At 35.1% G+C, this 14,385-nt stretch overlaps 1 protein-coding gene across 1 annotated transcript in view; it reads right to left on the bottom strand.

The window, feature by feature from the left end:
- LOC126979002 (juvenile hormone esterase-like) overlaps positions 1-6,185 on the bottom strand; it is a 33,383-nt gene extending 27,198 nt beyond the window's left edge. Inside the window, exons 1-2 of the mRNA XM_050828143.1 lie at positions 5,910-6,185; positions 1,047-1,205 (exon numbers count right to left, since the gene is read on the bottom strand). Coding sequence (XP_050684100.1) covers positions 1,047-1,205; positions 5,910-6,134 — 384 coding nt within the window. The 5' untranslated portion in view covers positions 6,135-6,185. The remainder of the gene's footprint in view (positions 1-1,046; positions 1,206-5,909) is intronic.
- Between the last annotated feature and the right edge of the window lie 8,200 nt (positions 6,186-14,385).

Here is a 14,385-nt window from a genome sequence, read left to right as displayed (position 1 = left end):
AGTTATTTGTTACAATAATATATCACAAATTACTTTTTTTTTTATGGAAAAGGAGGACAAACGAGCGGACGGGTCACCTGGTGTTAAGTGATCACCGCCGCCCACATTCTCTTGCAACACCAGAGGAATCACAAGAGCGTTGCCGGCCTTTAAGCGCTTTGTACGCGCTTTTTTTTAAGGTACCCATGTCGTATCGTCCCGGAAACACCGCACAAGGAAGCTCATTCCACAGCTTTGTAGTACTTGGAAGAAAGCTCCTTGGAAACCGCACTGTGGAGGACCGCCACACATCCAGATGGTGGTGATGATATCCTAATTTTTGGCGTGTCGTGCGAAGGTGGAATTTGGCGGCAGGAATCAGGTCAACCAGCTCTTCGGAACACTCCCCGTGATAAATGAATAAATACTTCACAATTTTTTCATGTAAAAAATTTCTAGATAATTCTAATTTTCATTTGATTAGAATAAAGGCTTACATTTGAAAGCTTTCCAAATACATAATTCTTAAAACCTCTAGATCATTCTAAAATTTTCTAGAACAATCCTGATCATTTTTGATAAGTGATAATCACACATTTTTTAGAAATCACATGTTTCAACCCCCGTATTTTCTACAACCTTATAGGTAAGTACTTACAACCACCATAGTGCACGATGGGAGCCTTGTACCTATTGCAACATACAAACACTATACGTCTGCAATTTGCAGCTTTAGCTAACAAGTGAAATATTGGGACACACACCTCTATTTTTAATATATACATTAAAATAATCCCGCCCGGTTTCTCCAAATTCTGTGACATACGAAATTGTATGAAGCTGCTCAAAGCCACTAAAGAAGTTTTCACTTCAAAAATCATTGTTTATGACGTCACGATCGCCCAATCACATCGCTCCGAGTCCGTACTTGTACTAAAGGACTGACTGACTGCAATGACATCTACGTCTACATTATTGAAACCTGAAAAGTTCGGTAAATTCACCGCAGTTCTTGTGGAAGAAATAGTTGTAGTTTTCCTTCTAAAGTAAAAGGGTAGCAGACTCACGTGCGCGTCGGGCACGTAGATGTTAAGGTAGAGACAGTCCTCGTCTCCCACGATCTCTTTCTGGCGAATGTAGGGGTTCCTTTGGACGCAGGGCTGGGGACTTCGTGTGGCGTCAAGTCCTCCCAAGCCCCATTGCTCTGCCGTCACCGCCACTGGACCCTAAAAACAACAAATATACTACAGATTACCCGCGAGTTGAATGCAGAGTGCAGGAATGCGATAGTGGTGTAACTTACTTATAATTAATGACCATAATCATGAGTGTGTCGATAAATTTACACAATGCTTTATGGTTACCATTGACACAAGGTTACATTAATAAATAAATAAAAAATCTCAAAATTTTTTGTGCGCTTCTTCAACATACTTGTATAAAACATGTTTCGCCTTTTTTGTGTTTGGCGATCAATTCAAAAATCGTTGAACGAATCTGATTGACTCGGAAAAATTAAAAATAAAAAACATATTAAAATTAAACAAATATATGGAAACACAACTTTAGAATTAACGTAACGGGGGGAGGGTACTCCCACTTTTTACCTCAGACCTAGACTGCATTTATATTATATTATCCTTTTGAGTAAGTGTAGTAAAAAACTATTATAAATTTATTAGAAGAGTGCAAATAAACAATACTGGGAGTGTTTCTTGTATCATTTTTTCTCTCTCAGCGTGCCATTTGCTTACGAAGCAGTATGTGGTAGTGTTTTAATTGAAATAAAAAAGTTTTTATTGTTACATATAAAAGGAAAATAAGGTATCTTTTACATAATTCAGTGTTTATTCATAAAAAATAAAACTAAAAAGTAAATACATATTTTGAATGACTAAATAATCATAGTCTTAACATTTCCTTCCCTATTCTTGAGATTTAACAATTCAATCACTATTTAAAATATAGGGATTATTTATTACATAGAAGTTGTTTTAACGTACAAAGAGTATAGAGTATAGCTTGAAATAGTATAGTATAGAGAGTATAGATTGGAATTAACATAACCGCACTAGTTACCTAGTAAAGTATTACCTAGAAGTTCACTCTATTACATCTTCGAGGTTATTTTGAAAAGTGTTAAAAAAAACTACGTTTAAAAAACCAACTTCAAAAACTGAAAAGGCACTGACTTAAAACCTATCAATAATATATCCTATAACTATAACCTATAAATAAATAATAATATTTTATTAATATTAAAGGTAAAGGTTTGCGAGGTGTATTAAATAAGATTATTAGTTATTTGATACTTTTCACTTTTAAAAGTCTTTTTTTTTTAAACGTAGATTTTTTTATTTTTTACGTTTTAGTGTCAGTTAATAATAATATATTATCAAACTGAATGAAAACTCCAAAAAAACCCGTATACAGAAAACATTTATGTCATCCAGGTTGACAAAAATGTTCATGTAAATGTTTATAAAATGAAAACTACTGGGCCAAACTATGTAAAATTTTTATGGGACCAAATGGTATCTATTTCGCATCAAACAAAGAAGAATTACGTAAATCTCAGAGTAATCGGTGTACATACATAACAAAAAAATCCGATCAAATTGTTAGCTCCTGCTTTTTGAAGTCGGTTAATAAAACGCAAAGACGTAATGGCATACCATTTACACGTTTGTGAGAATTCTATGATGGTATCTACATATTAATAATCTTGTAAACTATTCACATCCATAGTTTCAGATATAGGCAAAAGCTAATAAGGTAAGAATTGTAAATATGCATTCGATAAATAATAAATAAGATGTTGCGAGTAACATATTGCAACTGATTTTATTTAATTTGCTGCATAACAGGACGCTTTAATTACTGTAATTATTGTTCCAACATACAATATATTCACTACAAAGTAAGCAGAATAAGTGATAATCAATAATAAATACATATTTTATTGAGTGACATTCAGCTAAGTAGTCCGTTCCTCGTCTTAAAAAGCTTAGTGAACATAATAAGCCTGTAGCTTGTAGCTATATAAGGCGCAAATTTCTACCTCACATAGAGTACTGTTCTCACCTCTGGACGTGCGCTCACCAGTACCAGCTTCCAAATACCTTCCAACAAAGAGCGGCTCGAATCATCGACGATCAAGACATCTCCGATCAGCTTGATTACTTGGCGTTACGTAGAGATGTGCATTGTAATGGGCATGGCGTATCAATTACAAACAGCTGAACGTACTGCTCTCGTCTCGTTCCTTATTTTCATAAAAAAAACTAACTACCGCATATATACTACACGGGAAGTACTAAGAATAGTTATTCGGTTTGCTAACAGTAGCTGAATAATAGTAGTAGATAATTCCATTACGGGACTTTGCATCAAAATTCGATATTCTTGTGAGAAACTTCTTCACAGTCACTTTGTCTAATCAATTATTAACGGCTGCAGTTTTCCCGAACCGATATGACTTTGAATCTTAGACCAGCCACTTCAACGGTATCATCATTACATCTCTTGACAATGGCAGTAATTCATGGTTGTTTATGGGCGGTTGTCTTACCACTTCCTATCACGTGAGTCTATTGACCACTTGCCCCCTTTTATTATTATCACACGCTTTTATTAGCTTCACGCGATTTTGACCCCCTTTAAGCGGTAAGATTTCGTTCAAACTTCGTAAATTTATCGAGGATCTATGAAAATACATTAATTCTATGAAATTATCCCATTTTTCAATTAACAAAATAAGATTTTTGATAATTTATATAATTTTCTTCTATCGTCTATAAGGCATGAAATAATTTTGAATTTCATAATAAATTCTCAATGTTTTAGTGCGGTTTACTATAAAAAATGTGTTCTTTAACGACTATTTATATATTAAAAGGACGGACGAATTTTTGCGTAGCTAGGTACGGTACCTAATAGTGGGTTGGAAATTAATGACTGTTTTACTTCATTGGTGTCTGATGGGAGAGATTCAAGCCACATAATGCAGGCTTTATTCCTTATGTGTAATGTTCTACTTATCACACCTTTCACGAGGCACTAAATAGATAGCACTTAAATAATAAGCACTGAGTGAGTTATAAATGGTTCATCCATTTAGGTCAAAAATCACAGTATTGAATGTCAAAATTCACTTTACTATTAAAAGTGGTGGTCCACTTACGCAAAGCATAATATAATTAAAGTAACTTACCAGTAATACTGAAACGTCACGTGATTTTATATAATATAAGAAAAGAAATTTGTCGATGAGAAGCAGGGCTCTCGATAACAAATTCATAAGACCATCACATTCACGACCGTTTTTTTTTATGAAAATAAGGGACGAGACGAGCAGGACGTTCAGCTTATGGTAATTGATAAGCCCTACCAATTACAATGCAGTGCCGCTCAGTATTCTGGAAAAACCCGAAAATTCTGAGCGGCAGTACAATTGCGCTCGTCACCTTGAGACATAAGATGTTAATTTTCATTTGCCCAGTAATTTCAATTGCTACGGCGCCCTTCAGACCGATACACAGTAATGTTTACTCATTACTGCTTCACTGCAGAAATAGTGGTACCCATAATCTAGCCGACTTCCTGTGCAAAGGAGCCTCCCACTGGTAAATGATGCTAGGACAAGCCATTGCCTTCTTCGACCATATCTTAAGATAGGGAATGACCCACCCAGCGATGCCACCAGGGCGCGCATCACGACGCCTGCCAAAAACTCAACCAAAATAACCGGATTATGCGATACTCACCAAATTGGTCCAGTCTGTGTATGTCCAGTATTATAGAGGACCTGTTTATCAAAAGGTAGAAAAGCAATAATTTTGGTTTCGACAAGCTTTGAGGGGGTTCGCTTGCAACGGCGTTGTATACCGTGCTGTATCCTTCCCTCAAATATTATGTCCGTCGGAAACGATGGCCCGTTTAAGCGTCAACTTATGAACGAGTGCCGCTTACGTGGTACCTGGTTGACTGTTTGCAAAAACGGGCGGTTTTAGCATTTTGGAAACCATGGTATATAATTAATAATCTTTCCACGCAGAAAAAAAATGCAGGAATAAGTTAGTATTCGATATAAATTGTGGTGTATACCTACTATATAATTAACATATCGGTATAAAAACCTACTGATTAGCAAATGCGAAATGCCAAAAAACCTTAGTTATCTTAGTACGTACTACATTTCAAGGTAAATATTCAGAAACTATATGGGTTGTCTTGACACAGACGAATTGTCAGAAAACCGATATATATTAAAGAAGACACACTCTATAACCATTTTCAAAATTAGTGATAAATATCATGTTTGCTGTCTGAAGAGAATTCTTTTAATAGAAACGATAGCAGTCTGTGCTTATGAAATTTTGATAACGGAGTTTCTTTCGTAGGTATCTGACAATTATTGGCACATTATGGTTTAGCTGCCTTTTTTCAAGAGCACGCAACAATTTCCTTGTTTTGAGAATAGATCATCGCTCGCTGCTATTTGTATAACAATAAAAAACTACGCTGCAATTATTAAATATAATTACTATCGGAAACAATTACAATATTGTTATGTTGTACAATAATTGTGAAAGAATATAATAGCGTTATCCATTACATTGTCAACTAGTGAGTAAAGAGTGGGTACGGTCGCTGCGGTTTGCACTAAAATAGACCTGCCTACAAGTTATTGCCTACCAGCCAAGCTCCAAGTTGAATATCCCAACTTTAATGTGTTAATTGCAACAATAAAGGTTGCTCATGATTTACATTGTTTTCACCATGTTTAGGGATGAAGCCATTCCATCCATTGAGGTCAAAAATGAACCTATTCTGTTTATATCCGGGGTCACCGCAGAGGAATTGTGTTCTGTTGTAAGGTTAAGCCATTGTCTCGAATATGTACGCTATACATTTAAAATTTGCCTCACCTTGAACCGCAAGTCGCCAATAGGTGGCAGGGCGTAGGGCACACTTGTAAAGGCGGCAATGGAGTGGCCCTTGCGAGTGTGCATGCAGAACCCACGTGCTTCACCTAGGCTGGTGGTTACCACGGGCGCTGAGCATTGCTCTCCCGCGACAAACATCACCGCCACCAAATTCATCATCACTGCGAGCCACTGCATCGCGAAGTTTCTTTGCGACCGAGTCCACATTGAAACTTCTTCCTAAGCAACACAGCACGACCGCCGTGTCTCGCTCTGCATAACGCTCTGTGTTGTTTGAAGCCTCGCGCGCCATTAAAGTACAATTATAAAATAGTTAAACAATTAGTACACAGGGTAGGCGTGTCGAAGTTATATCACAATATATTTTTCATAATTGTGTTCACTCTTCTATACCAAGTAGTTCACCAGCCAGTTGTAGAAATTACAGATTATGGAACCATCTTCTTCAGAAATTGTGATTTTGTAGTTATTTTCCTCATAACTGAGATATGTAAAAAAGGCATAACTGGAGAGATAAATAAACATAGCTAGCTAACTTAGGAACATTGGAAGTAATATCCATTGGGTTGAGGCGTCGCCTTTATTTATTTATTTAAGAGTGGCAAATGGGAAACATGCTCTCGTGAGTACTGAGGAAACTACCCATTGACATCTGCAAAGCCAGGGGTCAGATGCGTTCACACTCTTTTAGTTGGGATTCTGATCAAATTGAAAATTTTCAAAAGTCGGGAAGTTATTGGTTTTACATCGTATCGCATCGCATTTTCATCAGATCTCGACGATTTAAGGTCCTAAGTATTCCCGAAGTCCTAAGCTTCCCTGAGTATTCCCGCGATGGTGTCCGAAGGTCTGTGTAAGTGTGTATGGATGTATGTAAACCTCATATAACTTTTAAACGGCTCAACCGATTTCATCGCGGTTGGCGCCATTCAAAAGGACTTCACCAAACTTAGATTTATAATATAATTGGGATCGATTCGGACCGGTAGATTTTAAAAATCTCAAAAACCTCAGATTTTTTTTTCATAAGTGGTTTTTTGGAATAACTTATAAATTGTTTTACCGACCAATTCCGAAAAACAATCAGCTCTTAACATCAATTAACCACGTCGATCGCCACCAAGCAGGTCAAATTCGTTCGTAAGTTATTGTTGACGAAAGAAAACAGTAAAAAATGTTTTTACGGAATTACTTCGAAATTCCGAGTTCGATCAATTAAACCGTGTTAAAATCAGTTCGTTCATTCAAAAGTTATTGCCGTTTCAAAATTAAAAAAATTGTGTTTTATTAAACTTTTACCAGACATGATTTTCAGAATGTTTTTTAACCAAAAAATTCTGTGCGTCACTACAATTGCGCTCGTCACCTTGAGACATAAGATGTTAAGTCTCATTTACCCAGTAATTTAACTAGCTACGGCGCCCTTCAGACTGAAACACAATAACACATTACTGCTTCACGGCAGAAAAAGACGGCGCTGTGGTACCCATAATCTGGTCAGAATTCTATGCAAATCCTCCCACTGGTAAACGCCCTTAGTTGCCTCTTAAAACACCCTTGGACCTGGGACTTTCCTATTATTTATACGCCCCAGGAAGCACATGGCAAAAGTCGTTGACAATTTCAAGTGGCACAAATGTAATAAGAAATGATTAGGGCTGAGAAAAAACTAAGGAAAAGCCTTCAATATGCAAACTCGAGCATACCACGACGGCCTTCAATTAAGACAACTCGATCATTTTCCATTCAGATCTAATGTATACAACATTTTAATAATTTCCAAATATATCACATCTCATTTAAATAATTAAATAATTTAGGCACATAAAGCAAAATCAATTTTATTTCGTTTACGTTGTAATCTGTCAGTTCAACTGTATTTTGTTCACTATCTCAGTTCCTTAAAAACCGCACTGTGGAGGAACGCCACACATCGAGATGGTAGGGATGATATTCTAATTTGTGGCGTGTCGTGCCGCATGCGACAGTAGAATTCGGCGGCAGGAATCTGGAATCAACTGTCACCTTCACAGTTATATAGGTTCAACTTATGGTAAGAGTAACGCCCTGACGTTCAGTCTTTGTGGTCTCGTCACTTTATCTCTTAAAAAAAACCTTTGGAGGGAGGGGATCTGTGCAGTCACGTAATTAAGGAGGGGTTGGGGGACCCTGGCCTATCGATCCGTTGCTGCGTTATCACTATGGAACTGATAATAAATAAGCTAATATATATGATAGTTGAATTATATAACTAATATCACAGAGTAGGAATGGATACTTACGCTAATACGCTGATTCCATTTGCCGCTGTTAGCAACCTGTGACGTAGTTTTACCAGTGGAAGGCTCCTTTTCACCGGATGAAGGCTCGTTTATGGGTACCACAACGGCGCCTACGTCTACCATGAAGCAGTAATGTGTAAGCATTTCTGTGTTTCGGTCTGAAGGGCGCCGTAGCTAATGAAATTATTGGGCAAATTAGACTTGACATCTTATGTTTCAAGATGACGAGCTTAGTTAAGGGGCGTCTACGACCAAAAAGCCGCGCTAGCCGTTTTTTAGGCAGTTTTTTGGAGCTGTCTACTTGTTATTTAAAAGAAATATCAACTAATAAAAAATACATTCAATTTCTGCGTAATCTTGACTCCATTATTGTAGTTTTCTTTTTTTTTTAATGAAGTACTTTTTTAATTAATTTCCTTACAACGAAACCAGAGATATGAGAAATAATGATTGATATCGTGCGTCTCCTCGTGAAGTAAACATAATTTTATTTTGCTACTAACACTAATGGATAGACAATTTAATAATCAACATTTTGCAAAAAAAAAATTTTTCCAAAGACCAAAATTTGAGTTTTTTAAGATTTTATTCTAAAATTTGGGCGTATTCACTACTGTAACTCATGCGCGGGGATCGGGATTCAGTCTGCCGTTATTTAGATTTTGGGGATATGTAATCCCGAAATGTTAGGAACGAAGTTCCAACTCACGTATATATTATATATTATATACGTATTATTATATATTATTACGTGTATATTTTCTCAAAGAAAAATTGTTCTTTGTTATGATTATGAAAATTTAATATACGTTCACAAAAATCGTCACCTTTTTGCTCTTAATAGTGATTTTCATTATTATAACACTAGAAATAAGGGATTGCTTGTAACTAATTCTAGTAGGCTTCATATGATACATAATAGCTATAAGGTAAATGTATACACTTCTATAATAATGTCCCAGCCACTGTTCAGGCATTATCTATAAATAAATTTAAATGACTTATAAAAAAATGGCTCTGTCGTAAATCCTATTACTCCACTGCTGAATATCTAAATGATCGGACAGCCTGGGACTAGATTGTGATTATTTTATAGCGATAGAAATGACTGTACAACATTGTATATTTTTATTGAAAAGAGCGCAAAAAAAAAGAATGCTGGAAGAGTTTCTTGCGCCGCTTCTTCTCTCTCAGAGCGCCATTTATTTCGGAAGCTGTAGTAGTATCTAGTAGTTATTAGAAATAACATCAAAAATAATTCTAAAAGAATCAATTTTGAGAAAATAAATGCTTTTTATGCCTTTATAATTTAGAAACAAAAACAAAATGTCCGCAGCCGCCACCTTGGATTCACATTTTACTAAATTACAATGGGCCCAAATTGAAGGATTGGCGAACAGACTTAGTTCTGCAGCATACGCTGTTAAAAATATTAAAAAAGCTAATTTAATTTTACCCTAAAATTATTAGATACCTACTTTGTAAAATAATAAATGATAATAAAATTGACTTTGTTTTTTATATTTTATTTTTCTACTTTTTATGGTCTGAATAACAGGTAACTCACCTACAATCTAAAAAGTAAACACCGCACAGTGTTTATTATGGATCACCATGAATACTTGTACACGGCTAACATATCAAACTATACAAATCCATTATAAGCTTACCTCTCATTGTTCCAAAATGATATACAATGCAAGATCAGCTTATACTGGAAAATCATTTTATATGTTGCTTGCCTGATATGTAGCCGTGTGTACCTGAATAAACGTTGAAAGTATTCATGAACGTAAGTAGAATCACTGAATTCATGACTAAAAATTATTTATGCGCATAAAATATTAAGTAATACACGTTTCTTTCTTAGAAATTAATATTTTTTATAGTGAATGCCGTGTCTGCGGATTCTAAGGTCTATGAATTTACTTGACTCGTAAATTGTTCGCCAGATGACGCTCTAGTAACGTTTTACGAAGTATTGTAGAGGTGAGGTGCGGTAAAGAGGGAACGAATGCTCAAGGTTATTACCTCAGTGAAGGGCCTTAATGTGCCGTTCAGAATTTTTGGGTTCAATAATATTGAGCGGCACTGCATTGTAATGAGCAGATCGTATCAATTACCATCAGCTGAACGTCTTACCCGTCTCGTCCCTTATTTTCATAAAAAAAGTTGTGACTCAAAAATGTATAAATAGTAAATTGCAAACTAGCCATGTTTATTGTATAATAATATAATATTGCCTCATAAGAAGCACGTAGAACAGTCATCTCAAGGGCAAGGTTAAGCGACCTGGGTGTAACAATTAGAGTCAGTCAATGTTCCGTGACAGCTGCTGATACAGACATACAAATTGTGATAGTCACGATTCTGTTGAAACATCATATAATCGTGTGGTTACTGAAGTATCTTACGATCTCAGAATAAGCGGCATCACATTTTTCTTCTGGAAAATTAGTGGCGGAGGCTGTCACTTCAAATTTCATATTAACAAAAATCTTATTTTGCAATAATGGAATAATTTTATCAAATTAATGTATTGTCATCGGTCCTCGATAAATCTACGAAGTTTGAACGAAATCTGGCAGTTAAGTGGGTCTAAATCGCGCCCAAATGAGTCGATTACAAACAAACATTTATACAGGTGAAGCTAATAAAAATCATGTAAAAAAATCTTCAGATATCGTTAAATATTCAGTAAAAAAAAAAAAACATCTAAAAAAACCGACTTCTAAAACTGCAAAGTCTCAAGTAACTAAAAATTCATTTAAAACACCTCTTATGCAAAGCGGACAGACACGCGTGGCCGACAACCTAAGTAATTACAGTAAGTAAGCTGTTTATAATATTAAGTTTAATTTTTGTAGGGGCTTGGCATCGACTTCAAAGCTATCAATATGTAGCACAAACAAATAATAGTATTTTATTAATAGTAAAGGTAAAGGTTTGCATAAAAGGTGTTTTAAATGTATTTTTCAGTTTTTGAGGTCGGTTTTTTTAAACGTAGTTTTTATTTTATTTTTTACGTTTTAGTGTTAGTTAATAATAATAATATATAATCAACCTGAATGAAAACTCAAAAAAAAGCCGTACATAGAAAACAATTATGTCACCCAGGTAGACGAAAATTTTCATATAAATAAATGTTCATAAAATGAAAACTAATGGTCCAAACTATGTAATTTTTATGGGACCAAATGGCATCTATTTCGCATCAAACAAAAGAAGAATTACGTAAATCGGAACATAAATTTCAGAGTAATTAGTGTACATACATAAAAAAATACCGATCGAATTGACAACCTCCTCCTTTTTGAAGTCGGTTAAAAAGTGACAACCTCCATTTTCAGAAAGGCACACACAAAGTGACGGGCGTATCGCGAGTTCAAAGACGTAGCTGTCGTGCACTCTACAGTAATAAACCTGTCTGTTGTTATGTGTGGCCTAACAGCAAGGGACTCTATCTACAGGACATTCATACTGTTGGTAATTGATACGCCCTGCCCATTACAATGCAGTGCCGCTCAGTATTATTCAAAAACCCAAAAATTCTGAGAGGCAATACAACTGCGCTCGTCACCTTGAGACATAAGTTGTCAAGTCTCATTTGCCCAGTAATTTCACTAGCTACTGTGCCATTCAGACTGAAACACAGTAATGCTTACATATTACTGCTTCACGGCAGAAATAGCCTCCCACTAGTGTAAATATTCCTCCCACAGTATAAAGGAGATTGAAACGCTTCCATACATTCCTGGGCCCAGGTGATAACATTTAATCTAAATCTAACATTTTATCACTAGTATCGATTTATTATATAAATCGATTTATTGATACTAAAATAATTGCTCAGTTCTGTTTTATACTGAGAAAATAATATATTTTATTCATAATATTATGGTCATTCGAACACAAAATATGCACCTAACTAATATCATTGAAATAAAACAACTGGATCTTAATGTTATTTTAATCGATTAAATATTCATTCGATTTCATTTTAATCGATTTTCTTTATTTTAATTTTTTTTCGGTTTGCAAGATTGCAAAATGAGCTAGTTTTTTGTATTTTACATCAGAGAAATATACCCTTTTTTTTAAAGTATATTTCAACTTGTTAACCATCAGGCCCAAAAGTCCCGTTCTCCTTTAACTTAAAGAGTTCCGTCAGTCCGCCCTGCTGTCATATTATTATATCTTTTAATCGATACATTTCGGCATATACTACATGCAAAGAAATTCAAAAGTTCGTATGTGAAATGTACACAGAACAACTGTCTCACTGGGCTAAAAAGGGCTTGAACCAGGAAAATTACGAGCACAGTAGATATCAAATTGCCAAAACTTGTGCGTGAATACCTTTGCCGTTTTTTTCAGATAATTTTCTATAAAATCGTCACTGGAGTACGTGTAAGAATAAAAAATAAACAAATAAAAAAATATTCAAAAAGCTTCTAAATTCTAAATGAATGTCAATTGTCATATATTTTTACCCTGTGTTTTTACCCATATCATAAAACGTTAAGTTTTATCGAGAATAAGTGGAAAGAAGTTTTTTGCCACTTTTTTAATAATAATAATATTTCATATCAAATAAATATTTCATATTAAATATTAAGAGAGTGTGTATTACAAATGATTCTATTTAACAACCACTAGTAAAAACTAAAAAAATTCCAAAATAGTACCTAATTTCATGTTTAGAAGCCGTTTGTAACTCGTTTGGAAACTCTGAAGCGGTCGCGGTGGTTGTGATTCCATTTCAAACTTTTCTCAACGAATAAATATATAGAAGTGCATATTATTATTTATATTAAATAATTATTGTTATACTAGTTTGTAAGGATTTTGCTCGGCGGCCATCTTTGATTTCACAAATAATCCCAAATTTGTTTTATGCTATACCGAGAACTTTGGAAATGATTCTGTTCCTTCATTAGCTTTATTTCACCGTCATTCGATATATGTGGACCCAGACAACTAGGGTAAAAAGTATCCTTTGTCCGTTTCTCTTCACCTGACAAGGTACATGCAAAGTTTCATGCTGATTGGCTGAATGGTAATGCCGTGAAGGCGTAATAAGAAAACATACTTACATTCGCATTTAAAACATGAATAGAGTAGTAACGATTCTCCGTTTAGTGAATGTATCAATGTATCTATTATTCTCCTTTTACATTCGATCTATAGAATATGGAATTAGATCCAACGTATTGATATCAAACACTCTTTTACCATCTTTGTCGCTGGGCGCTTATTGTGTGCATCTGCTTAAAGAAGGTTTAAACTATCGTAAATCGTTCTACAATAGATGCCGTAGTTTCTGATACATGAACAATGTAAAAGAGGATTATTTATCGAGATCCAGACACGAGACTTATATATACATAGCTTTGCTAAGACTAAGATTTTGTTTTGCTTCAGGATTCACAAAACACCAGTTACTTATGTCCCAAATAATTTAACACACGCCGCAGCATTCAGTAATACTTCTCATTACCAATAATAAATTGTTTTATACTTATAAATATCACCAATAATAGAATAGTGGATGATTTGTTATACCGTACTGTATGTACACTTTATCGCTCAGTTACTCAATAAATTGATTGCGCCTCTCTATAGGATTAATCCCTTAAGAATTAATTCTGGAATGATTTCGTATTGTATCAAAAATAATAAACAAGATAGAGTAAACTTGTAAACACGTTGTTTATGTAATAGCAAGTTATGTCATACTAGACCTTAGTGTGTGAGTCATAAGGTTAACATTTCCGAAGCCAGTAGGTACCTAGCGCATTCTATGACTCGCAAAAAAACCGTTTCATCTCTCTCAGAGCGCCATTTGTTTCCGAAGCGGTAGTAGTATCTAGTATATTAGAAATGACACCAAAAAGAATTCTAAAGGAATCAATATTAAGAATAAAAATGTCTTTTATGGCTCGACTTCTTTACGTCCATTGAAAACAGAGTTCGTCGAACAGTTTTCATTTTTTATTTGAATAAGATTATTATTTGGGCCAAGAGGCGCTAGGAATATACAAAGTCCTATATACGCGCCTCCGTACTGAGGTCTTTGAAGTACGTCTTCGTTTGAAACCCAAGCACTGACATCTATCTCGGTCAACGGATCATCCTAGCTATCTAACGCGGAAATTCTTGGTACTTACCTGTAA

The sequence above is a fragment of the Leptidea sinapis genome, chromosome Z (assembly GCF_905404315.1).
Source record: "Leptidea sinapis chromosome Z, ilLepSina1.1, whole genome shotgun sequence".
Lineage (NCBI taxonomy): Eukaryota > Metazoa > Arthropoda > Insecta > Lepidoptera > Pieridae > Leptidea > Leptidea sinapis.
This window is presented reverse-complemented; position numbering and strand designations above follow the sequence as displayed.